At 37.7% G+C, this 12,848-nt stretch overlaps 1 protein-coding gene across 3 annotated transcripts in view; it reads right to left on the bottom strand.

The window, feature by feature from the left end:
- Window positions 1–8,201: 8,201 nt before the first annotated feature.
- The window catches only part of FGL2 (fibrinogen like 2), an 85,764-nt gene continuing 81,117 nt past the window's right edge, over window positions 8,202–12,848 (bottom strand). For all 3 annotated transcript variants that reach the window (XM_032642707.1, XM_032642708.1, XM_032642710.1), the window contains one exon: window positions 8,202–11,115. In XM_032642707.1, the coding sequence (XP_032498598.1) occupies window positions 10,409–11,115 (707 nt within the window). In that variant the 3' untranslated portion in view covers window positions 8,202–10,408. The remainder of the gene's footprint in view (window positions 11,116–12,848) is intronic.

Raw genomic sequence — 12,848 nt, 5'->3', positions numbered from 1 at the left:
ATGGAATTTCCACAGGTTATTTATCAGAGAAAATTAGTTCATTTCATGAGAAAAACACCAAGCAAGCCAGGAAAGCTGAAAATGGCCCACACATGATACAGAGTTTGTAGATAACAGAGATTGTTTGTTTCTTTGTTTTCCTCAGGGAAGACTTTAGTGGTGTAAAGTCTTTACCTCCTTATTGTGGCACTACCCTCAGCAACAGAGATAACATTGGAAATGCTCCCAGGAAAGTGTCCAGCACATGGTTGGCACTCAGCAAGGGACAGCTGCTTATCATTATGAGTATTCAGATGCAGAATCGCTAAACAAAAATTAAAACAGGTTACTTGGATTAACTGAAAAAAATTATGATACTCATTACTGAATGGGAAATAAATTGTAGGCAAATAGTTTTGTGGTCCCTTCTCTGATAAACTTTCACAACATAAGCACAAATTACTTGCCTCTTGTAGAAGATGAGAAAGCCAATTTCCAGAGATAGAAAGTGAGCAAGTTTTCAGATTCTATATGATTCCAAATATGCTGAACTTTTGTATGAGGGCTTTTGGAATAGAGAAGCAATTCATCTTAAACAGTGTCATCCTTAATCACTCAGAGAAAATCTTTTTTTAAATTAATTATTTATGTATTTTTGGCTGCGTTGGGTCTTCGTTGCTGCACACGGGCTTTCTCTAGTTGAGGCGAGCAGTGGCTACTCTTGGTTGCGGTGCACAGGCTTCTCATTGCGGTGGCTTCTCTTGTTGCAGAGCACAGGCTCTAGGCGTGTGGGCTTCAGTAGCTGCAATGTGTGGGCTCAGTAGTTGTAGCTCGTGGGCTCTAGAGCACAGGCTCAGTAGTTGTGGCACACGGGCTTAGATGCTCCACAGCATGTGGGATCTTCCCAGACCAGGGCTCGAACTTGTGTCCGTTGCATTGTCAGGCAGACTCCCAACCACTGCGCCACCAGGGAAGTCCCACTCAGAGGAAATCTTGAATGCTAGAGATTAAACTTATATTTTGAGAGTTTAGAAAGTTATTATTTGGAAAAGATCTTATTCAAAATAATTTAATAAGCACGTCACACCATGCTATACACATAGTAGGCAAATGATAAATATTTATTGGATTAAAATAATAAAGATAAATGTAATAGCTATTTTAAGGGGCTAAAACAAAAAAAGCTGTCTATTTTAAAATGTGATTTTTTGCTTTCAAAAGAAGAATATATATTCTAAGCATTACAGTGCAGATTTCATTCTGAAAATGGCTAATAAAATAATAAAGATCGGGCTTCCCTGGTGGTACAGTGGTTAAGAATCCGCCTGCCAATGCAGCGGACACAAGTTCGAGCCCTGGTCCGGGAAATCCCACATGCTGAGGAGCAATAAGCCCGTGCATCACAACTACTGAGTGAGCCTGCGCTCTAGAGCACGCAAGCCACAACTACTGAAGACTGCATCCTAGAGCCTGTGCTCCGCAACAAGAGAAGCCACCGCGATGAGAAGCCTGTGCACTGCAACCAAGAGTAGCCCCCGCTCGCCTCAACTGGAGAAAGCCCACACACAGCCACAAAAAAACCCCAAAAAACAAAAGCTTCATGATGTTGGGTTTGGCGATGATTTCTAGGAGTTGACACCAAAAACACAAGAAACAAAAGTGAAAATAGATAAGTTGGATTACATCAAAATAAAAAAAAAATAAAGATCGTTTTGAGTTACTGTGTGAAGCCTAGGAAGATGCTGATCACCAGTTATCTAGATCATGGTTTTAATTTTGGTTTACCCCTGGGACACAGGTGCACTAATAGCACAGAATTTGTTATAGGGAATTAAACTGCCTGAAGTTCTATTTTATGACAATCTATTTTATATAACATTGCTTAAAATAAGTTAGCTATTGGCCAAGTGTGATTTTTGTTGTATTGACTTTTGACTACATGTAAGAGCTACATGTCTATTTTATTTCAATGGGCAGGTTTCCTTGTGTGCTATAGCAGATGTGTTACAAATACCATATATAAGCATGAATGTATATTATATATGTACATGTGGGGTATTCGTGTGTGTGCATGTACATGCATCAACACACCACAAGGGGAACCTACCCATATGCAGAGAACTACTCTCATTTCTACCTGCAGCTGGACCCAACATAAGTGAAAATTCCGAGTCATATTTATTGATAGCCATTCCAGTGTAAGCTCTTTGAAAGCTATTAGAAATATAAGACTTAGGTTACCTCTAATTTGGATAGCTATTGGAGAATGTTTGTGAAAGAAGCAAGTTTTAAGATCATTAATGTCTTAAAAATAGAGAAAAGGAGTAAAACCAGTCTCTGCGTAACTAAAGGTTTATAATCATAGCAAACTAGTGCTCTAACGATTTAAAATCTCCATACGTGATTCCTCAAACTTGGGCATTACACTGTTAACAAAGAATGTTTCTTGGTCTATATGCACACGTACACACATACACACACACACACATGCACACACTGTATCCTGCGTGACAACCCTCCACCCTCACAAGCTGGTGTCTCCCATAAGATGCACTGTCTGAGGCTTCAGTATGTCATTGCTTCCTCCCTTCACTGTGAAGTGACTGCTTAAGTCAAAAGCAATGATTTGCAGAAATCCATAGTAGAGTAACATAATGGCTTCTAAGACATCTAGCAACCCAACAAAATAGTGTGGCTGGCAGAAGCAAGGAAAAGCACATCCAAATCTCAAATAATCCAGAGAAAGTTATCTGTTCCAGTAGGAAGAAATCTCTGCCCTCTTCATAAGGAAGCAACCCTGGGACTTCTCAAGTGACACATTTACAAGGTGGGTGGATGGGATGCAACTGTGCTGGTTCCTCCCTATCTCTAACCCCTTCTGTGAAAGCGTCTGCCCCACGTACACCTATTTACTAGGTTATTTCATCTAGTCCCAGATTCATTACCATTTATATTCTAGCGACCTAGATGTCTTCCCTGAACATCACACTAACATCCAAATGCCATCCACTTGGATGTCTTATAGATATTTGAACTGAGAAGATTCAAAACTGCGGGTCCCCACCCCTTACCCGCCCGCCCACACACTTTCCAGACAGCTCCCCCGCGCAGTTCTTCCCCATCTCAGTCAACAGTGGCTCCGTCCTTCAAGTTGCTCAGGCTAAAATCCCGTACTTTTCTGTGATAACTCTAAATCTTTCCACTGTCCACACCTTTATCTTAAAGATCCACTTCACTGCAACCACTGTCACTCTCCAAGGTTATTGCAAATACCATCAAACTTGTGTTCATGCTTCAATCTTGTCTCTCAACAGTCTATTCTCTGCTTTTAAAACTGGATGAAATCATGTACCTTCTGTAATCAAAACCCTTACGGCTCTTACCTACTCTGAGTAAAAGGCAAAAATCCTCACCATGACTCACAAGGTCTAGATGATCTGGCAGCCCCACCCGCATTTCTTATTTAACCCCAACTCCCCAAGCTCTCTCTGACCTCATCTCCTAAACCCCTCCCACCCGAGACTGTTTGCTTTTCCAGCCTCCTTGCTGACCCTGAAACGTGCCAAGCACCTTTGCACCTGATGCTCCCTTTGCCTGGAGCATACTTCTCCCAGATATCTGCCTGGCTTGTTCTCCTGTATCTTCAAGTCTCTGTTCCAATGTCATCTCCACAGAGAGGTCTCCCCAGACCACCTGTATAAAATAGCACCTTTCCTCTGATACTCCTTACCTCTCTTTACCCTGCTTAATTTTTCATGGCATTTATCATATATTGTTTATTTATTCATCTCTTGTGATTAAATACAAACTCCCTGAGTATAGGGGTCTTGTCTGTTTCGGTCTTCCTTGAAGATCACATCATATACACTCAATAAATACCTTTTAAATGAATGACAGCAAACTCCACTCTAACATTTCTGTCTTCACAAATCTTTTAATTCCAAGACAATTTTTGGCTTCTCAACTTTAGTTAATACAAGCTGCTGTTGAATCTAGGTAGGTTTTTTTTTTTTTTAACATCTTGATTGGAGTATAATTGCTTTACAATGGTGTGTTAGTTTCTGCTTTAGGCAGGTGTTAACTAATCAAACTATTGGAACCAAACACATCTGCCCAAACTAGCCCATTGAATTCAGAATTTCCGGTAAATATACCTGTATCAATGAACTCGGTCACATATGAAATTCTGTTTTTTCTTCTTTAGTCAAAAGCAACCTCAAAATCTGTCTTTATGCATATTCCCCAGCTTTCTGCTGATATAACTTAGCAAAGTTGTATAAAGGCTTCTCCACCAGTTTGACTTTATAATTGACCAGAGGGCATGTCTTGCCCTGGTTACAGATCTGGGGATGCTGAGAAGTGGGATGGAGAAGCATAAAGGAGAATTAAGATCACTCCCTCAGAATGAGTGTTTTTGTTTTTTTCAGATACATACCCAGGAGTGGAATTGCTGGGCCATATGATAGTTCTATTTTTAGTTTTTTGAAAAATCTCCATACTGTTTTCCACAGTGGCTGCACCAGTTTACATTCCCACCAACAGTGCACAAGGGTTCCCTTTTCTCCACACCCTTGCCAACATCTGTTGTTTCTGTTCTTTTGGATGATAGCCGTTCTGACAGGTGTGAGGTGATATCTTATTTGGTTTTGATTTGCATTTCCCAGATGATTAGTGATGCTGAGCATCTTTTCACGTGCCTGTTGGCCATCCATTTGCATTTCCTCTTTGGAAAAATGTCTATTCAAGTCTTCTCCCCACTTTTTGATTGGGTAGTTTGTTCTGTTGATGTTGAGTTGTATGAGCTGTTTATATATGTTGGATATTAATCCTTTACTGGTCATATCATTTGCAAATATTTTCTCCCATTCAGTAGGTTGTCTTTTATTTTTTTTGTCAATGGTTTCTTTTTTTTTTAATGTATTTATTTTTATTTATTTATTTTTGGCTGCATTGGGTCTTCATTGCTGCACATGGGCTTTCTCTAGTTGTGGCGAGCTGGGTCTACTCTTCGTTGCGGTGCACGGGCTTCTCATTGTGGTGGCTTCTCTTGTTGCAGAGCATGGGCTCTAGAGCGCAGGCTCAGTAGTTGTGGCGCCTGGGCCTAGTTGCTCTGCGGCATGTGGGATCTTCCCGGACTGGGGTTCGAACCCGTGTCCCCTGCATTGGCAGGCGGATTCTTAACCACTGCGCCACCAGGGAAGCCCTCAATGGTTTCCTTTGCTGTGCAAAACCTAAGTTTAATTAGGTCCCACTTGTTTATTTTTGCTTTTACTTCCTCTACTTTAGGAGACAAATTCAAAGAAATATTGCTGCTATTTATGTCAGAGTGTTCTGCCTATGTTTTCCTCTACGGGTTTCATAGTATCCAATCTTACATTTAGGTCTTTAATCCATTTGATAGAGAATGTTCTAATTTCATTCTTTTACATGTAGTTGTCAAGATACATGCACCCCAACGTTCATGGTGGCATTATTTACAATTGCCAAGATATGGAAGCAAGCTAAGTGTCCATCAACAGATGAATGGATAAAGAAGATGTGGTATATAAATACAATGGAATACTACTCAGCCATAAAAAAGAATGAAATTTTCTCATTTGCAGTAACATGGATGGACCTGGAGGGCATTATGCTAAGTGAAACAAGCCAGACAGAGAAAGATAAATACTAAATGATATCATTTTTATGTGGAATCTAGAAAATACAACAAAATAGTGAATATAACAAAAAGAAGCAGACTCACAGACATAGAGAACAAACCAGTGATTACCAGTGGGGAGGGAGGAGGGGCAATATAGGGGTGGGAGAGCAGGAGGTACAAACTATTGGGTATAAGATAGACCCAAGGATGTACTGTGTAACATGGGCAGTATAGCCAATAGTTTGTAATGACTGTAAATGGAAAGTCACCTTTAAAAACTGTATTAAAAATTTTTTTGAAAGATTACTCCCTCAGGAAAGAAGACAACAGTGCCTTCAGCAAGAAGACCTCTATCGAATGTGGGGGAGGGACCACTCCAAGGAGTCACGCAGGCTCAGTCACATTTGGGAATTCAGGGGACTCCGAGTTCTCCAAGTACCCCCAATTTCCCTCACTCCTACTCTCACTTCCAACTCTTCCCAATCAATAAACAAAAGAAACCTGGCAGAGCTATGATTCAGTAAACATTGCAAATCGGCAATGCACAGAATGAAATTCGAATTTGGATTCAGCCAACTCTCCTTGTTACCTCTGGGGAGAGGGAGGACATTGGAATTGAAGGTGGTTTGCAAAGGGATCTTTAGTCTAAGCTATAACTTAAAAAAATTAAAGCATTTATGCATTTTGTATGATTAAAATTAATTTCAAATTTGCAATATGGTAGAAGTATGAAAAACTACTTTTTTCTCTAGGAACTCAGCCAGGTAGAACAATCACTGTCTGGCCTAGTACAACCATACTCCTCTGCATGATATATACCCAGAGGCATGTTCCTAGAACCCCTTCTAAAAGTTTGTCATTCTCATGTACGCAATGCTATGGTATATGTGATCCTGTCTTGCCATATCCTCCCCTGAAGTCAATCACTTCTAAACCGCATCACAACCTCACAGATCCTCAGATTTGATGGTGCCTACTCCTTCCCCAGTTGTAACTCTGGCTTCTTTAGACTACAGCTCTTCATCTATGGTAACATATTCATGAACCACTTTGAGTAATAACACTCTTGTCTCAAATTTCCTTTACATCCTAGCCTAACAGATTGATTTTAGGGTAGAACCTAGACGATTATGGAATAATGTAATATATAATAAGGAATATATAGGACGGTATAGGACCAAAGAGGCAAGGCACCAAACCCCTCCTGATGTCATCAGGAAAGATAATTATTTAGGATGATGATGATGATGATGATAATATATATGTATGTTCTAGGTGCTTTGCATATGCTATCTCATTTAATCGTCTCAATAACACTATTCTACTGTTATCCCAGTTTTATAATTGAAGGAACCAAAGAGCAATGAGATTAAGTGGTTTTGCCTGTTTTCACACAGCTTGCAAAGAATGGAGCTGAAATTCATACCTAGTTAGTCTGGCTGCTGAGTCCCTGCTCTTAATTACGGATAATAAGACAAAACTCAGTGGGGGTCAAGGATGGCATTCTATCTAGACCAAGGGAACAGTAACACAAAGTAATGAAAATATGAGAGAATATGGTTTGTACTAGAACAACAAGGCATTCAGTTTGGCAGGAGTGTGAGTAGTGGCAGAGAGGACACTGAAAGGGTAGGCAGAAATCGGTGCACGAAGGGGCTTATTTGCTGGATTTTATCATATACAAAATGAGGAGCTGTTGACAGGTTTTAAGCAGGAAAATGACATGATCAGAATTGTACTTTTGAATAATCCCTGTGGCAGTGATATGGAGGATGGATTGGAATAGATTCAAACTGGGGGCACAGGTCACTATCAAGAAGGGCTTGCATTATCCTAAGAGGATGATGAGGGCTAAACCAGAACAGCAAGAATGATGGAAAAAAGGGGAGACGGAGTTGAACGCTGCAAAATGAAACTGAAACTTCTGTATTTCAAATGTGTCAACAGTATTCTAGAGGGAAATAAGATAATGGTGTTCCTGTGTTTGTCTCTGTCTTCCTGTTAATGAAATAGTACTCATTAAAGTCTTCACAGAGTCAAAGATATTGTCTAGTTAGGTAAACATTATGCAAATTTTCAGCCAAGAGTAAATATATAAAAATTATTTTACAAATAATACTTAATGTTTCTGCATTGAAGAAATAAATAGATGAGAAGATTAAATCTTTTATTTCACAAGGCTTTTAAAAGACACAAAACATAAACCTATTTATACATAAAGGAAAATAAGAATTCTAAGCAAGAGCTTATCATGACGACATTACCCATCATTCTTTACCTTTAAACCTTCTACCCTTTCCTTGGGTAGCCATTCAGAAATAAGGACCAGTGAATTTTGTTATTTGGTTGTCTTTTATCGTCATATATTTAAGCTCTTTATTTACTGGATGAATGTGTCATCATTTCATTTAGAGCATTACTACTTATCAGAAAATCCGATTTTTTTTCTGTGATACGTGAGCCAGTTCCATTTGGAATTTCTAGAGGCCTAATTTTAGCCAATATTTTCAAAGTATGATAAAGCTCAGAAATAATTTGTTAATTAAGATAACAAATATTAGCCAGTAAAATGAAACTGAGACAAGACTCTAAAATAATGTATTTGTTAGTCGTCAATCCACATTTATGAACATTAGCATATAGTAGTGAACAGTTATGTTAAGCCAAAACACTCTCTCAGATATAATCTATTTCCATCAATATGTTAAAGATGACCAAAATCTAAAATATATTTTATAATATAATAAGTGACATGAAATGATTTCAAAAAGGATACAGAGTTTGTTATTAGAAAGGTACCATAAAAGTAAAATGGGAAATAAAATTTTAGTTACTTAATATAATGTGGAAAGATAGAAAGATAAGCTTTTAAGTATTTATGTAGATTAATGAATTATTTGCCAGATTCTCCTGAAATGATACCTAGTTCCTATTAAATCAGTGGACACTTGCTATATGAGCTATTTTTCTTTAGAACTGTATTTTTTTAAGGAGTCCGTTTTTATCAAAGAAATTTACCTAAACTTATACATATATTAATAGTTATATATAGTAAGTGAAAATGCCCTTATCTGAAATTAATACATTGTATAATATCAAAATCTTCATAGTCTTTTTTAGAAAACAGAAAAGAGAGAGAAATAAAGAATAAATTAGTTACAACGTTTACATTTGATGTATTACTGAGTAGATATGAAGCCTCTGAAATCTACATATCGTAGATTTATATTTTTGTCATCACTTAATTCTATTTGCATTTCTCTTGCTTTAGTATTTTAATAGTATTAATAATATAGTTTGCATCATGTTTACCTGAACACTTTGTATGTTATATATTTTTAAAAGAATATCTTGCTTCTTTTTGATTAGAATTTTCTATAAAAGACATTAGTTGAAAAATTAACTTCTTACCTAAAGCTACTATCCTCCTTAATCATTTTCAAATAATGGGTAAAGCTGCATCTTTGTGAATTTATTTTTGAAAACTTGGTTCCTTTAGTAGAAACAGACACCAGAAGTTGAATGTATTTCTATGACTCACATACAGTATGGTGTATCCTTTTCAAACTTTATCCTAGAGCACTTTTTTAAACGTGCATTAGAATACAGCTGTTCTCTCTGAAATGGTCCCTTTTTACAATGGTGAAATTTAACAAACTATTTTTATAATCTTTTGAATATCATTTTTGCATTCTGGAATTAATTAATGAATTATAAAAGTTCCAGATACTTTTGTTTTGTTAAAAAAAAATAAACACCCGTATTTGAATCTTCTGACAGCAAAACAAGCAATATACCATTTAGGGTTGAAATATATAATATTTGAACTACGGTTCTATATATTTCAAAATTCATATTTTTTTATAAATAGATTTATCTATTTGTCCTATAAAACGTAGCTTTCTATGAAGTGAATCACTTAATGATATTATCGCTTTGGATATAAAATTGGCCTACATGTAAGTGCTTCACTCCTCACCCACACCTACCTCTCCAAAAGAAAGTCTACCAGTAGTCTCGCACAGTAGTGAGCAGTCTTAATTAAAAACAATTGTGCATTAGAACAAAGGAAGATATTTTTCATGTTAAAGCAGTTTTTACCATCAAACATCTAAAGAGTTATAAACTATGAATGAATTACCTTTAAACCATGGTCTTTAAGGTTAAATTCATTTTCTGAATGCTTTTAGGAGTGACATTATGCTATCGCCTTTTAAAATATTTTAAATGATAAAATGTTACATTTCACGAATAGTGCAGGAACAGGTTTAATTACGTATATTTCCCTTTGCTTGGGAATTAAAATGCTGTAAATGCCATAAATTGAGTAAGTTTATCTCAGAATGAGGAACAGGGTATTTAGAGACAAATAAATACCCAATAACTATTTATAGCCTGAAAAGATGTGTTTAAGTCATAGTCAAAATACAGGTTACTTGTGTAAAATCTAGCCTACTGAATAAACAAGTATTTTTTAAATTAGAGTGAGTAATATGAGTAAAAACTTTTCAAATAAGAGACATTAAGAGAATTATAAATCTACTGTGTGATTCTCAATATTCCCAATTGCTTGCAAGTGTTTATTTGGATAACAGCATAACAGCAACAAAGGGCTTCTTTAAATGGCGTATTTTTCAGCTTTATTTCAAATGCTGTATAGCATAAGAACCCACTGCTCAGAGAGAAATTTTAAGCCATGGAAAAAGAGTATGAAACATATTCCAAAGTGCTGAAGCAATTAATTGCCCTATTAGGTAACGGATACCCAAAAGAATGAGCATTAGTGACTTATGGCTTAAAGTGCTTGGGTCTGATCAACATTTTGACTTCTTTGAAGGAGGACTTGTAGCCACCAGGTTGTGCCTCACTTATACCAGGCCAGGTCCCCCAGAAAATCCCATTTCGGACACCTCTGTATTTCTGGTGATAATATTTGCCATTTAAGTTTGCAGAAAGACATGCATCAAACCACCAGCCTGAACTGTAGTACAGCCCACAGTTCCCAGAAGGGTATCGATCGTTGTCTCTATCCGGGGTGGTGAAAAACTTCAGATCGTGGTTGTAATGTTTACTGAAACGTAAGGCATCTCCAGCTGTGCCATTATAGTTACCAATGTGTAAACGGTATTTGAGAAACTCGTTGGCCACATAAAAGTGATCATACAAGGCATAGAGTTTGACACCGTTAAAGTCTTCAAGATCTATTCTTAGAATCATGTCCTTACTCTTAGTCAGAAGATGGATTTTATCGTTCCCCAGCCAAAATTCTCTTCTGGGGTTTCCAAAGCCTACTTTGTAGTCTTGCCACATTCTGGTGAAGTTGGTGCTTCCATCAACACGTGCCTGCAGCACTGTCCAGCCTCCCCCCATGGTCTCCATGTCACAGAAAACTTCGAAGCTACTATTTTTGGGATCCGGTGTAACTCTGTAGAGCTCACTGCTTCTTTTGCCTATCGTGTAGTATTCAGTGCAATCTTTATATATAAGATGTTGAACTGCAGGGGTAAAAAAAGAAAGGCATTGGATTTTGTTGATAAAAACTGGGCATCTAAAGAATTCTTTATATGCACGAAAGCAGTTTTATAATTCGATCAATGGTGATAATGAAACCTTGCTCAGCTAAACTTACTTGAACCTGTTTAGCAAATGCTTGTTAACACCTCAGAACACAAACCTGGTGTCATAAAGCAGACAAAGCTCCCCAACACAGTCTTGGTTGGTAATAATACTGACAACACCACCAACAAACAGCAACAAGAAGACATAAAAGTGATAGTTTTAGTAACTCAGTAATATTTAGTGAGGGCTCCGCATGTGTTCTAGGGATTCTGCCAAAGACTTGATAACATTTTCACACTTAATCTGCACATGAACTTTATGATGTAGATATTATTAACAACCTGCTGGTGAGAAAGAATATTAGGCTCAAAAAGGATCCGTGGCTTGCCCAACTTCACAGAAGCTTTAAAAGGCAGAGCCAGGACAGAGCTCAGATCTGGCTGGCTGCAAAGCTTGTCCTTGTGACCACTGCATCCCTTGGTCCTGAAAGTCAGATGATTCCAACGCTCCTAGAACTGCATTCCATGTATACAGAGGAAGCACAGGCTTCTATATCCTTTCACCTAAAGAGGCTGATAGACTCCACTTTCAGGCAGTTTTATAGGATCGTTCCAAATGATTTATTAAAATTCTAAAATACAGCATTGATCAACATTTCCATTTATTTTACTTGCTTGACAATTAGACACAGAAGCTTAAGTTCTTTTTAAAAACTTCAATAATATACCAATATTCTTACTCTGAATTTATTATCCAGGAAAATATTTAGCTAGTGTTTCACATGTCTGGTTTCTAGAAGGAAACCACAGGGGATTATGCTCAGGATTAGTGTAATAAACAGTTAATGTGGTTCTGTAGGAACCAATACAGATAGTTACTCCAAAATAATTTTTTAAAAAATTGGTACTGGATCAGGCAAGTTTAATACAAGCCGCTTATGAGCCACAAATAATCTATTCATGTGTACTTAGAATATTCAGATAGTTCCCCAAAACTTAGTAGAAAAAAAGACAGTAGAATCTTGTTCTTGTCCTTACAAATTGCCATGCAGTACCACATCTAATGTTCACCCATGTATGTCACCTAAGATGTGAAACTCTGCCTTACAATGTGCAGGGCACATTTAGATGCAGGCTGCTGAGAGTATTAGCAACAGCGGTCCTGGAATCTCCCAAATCCCTTCACTGGGTAGATTCCCTGGGGAATCTACCTAGGGAAGATGCATGAGGTGCTTGATTCTAAGGGCCATGATCTCTGCTTCAGGCACCATATCCCTTCAACCTCACACTCATGCAGAGGTGGCTTTCTAAAGTGTGATAAGACCGCCATCAGCAATGGTCCCAGAAACTCATGTGGAAAAACCAGGGTTTGGGGGAACCAGTGCCACAGCTAGCAGTTCGTGGGCAGAACAGGCAGTTAGGTTTATGGCCTTTAACATATATTTATTAAAGCTAATTCAGATTATCAGCAAATAATCTGGATGGGGAAGATGGGTTCTATTGTTACATGCTTGAATTCTAGTGAAAGAGAGGAAGAAATAAGAATGTATTCCTTCCCTTAGTGGCATGCCAAAACGCCCCTTAAAATGTTCTTGGGCCACTAGGTCTAAAAGCAAAAAGTTTTGCACACATATGAAGCCATATAGCTGCTTTTATCCCATCTATAAAAT

This window comes from Phocoena sinus, chromosome 9 (assembly GCF_008692025.1).
Source record: "Phocoena sinus isolate mPhoSin1 chromosome 9, mPhoSin1.pri, whole genome shotgun sequence".
NCBI classification, from domain to species: Eukaryota; Metazoa; Chordata; class Mammalia; order Artiodactyla; family Phocoenidae; genus Phocoena; species Phocoena sinus.
This window is presented reverse-complemented; position numbering and strand designations above follow the sequence as displayed.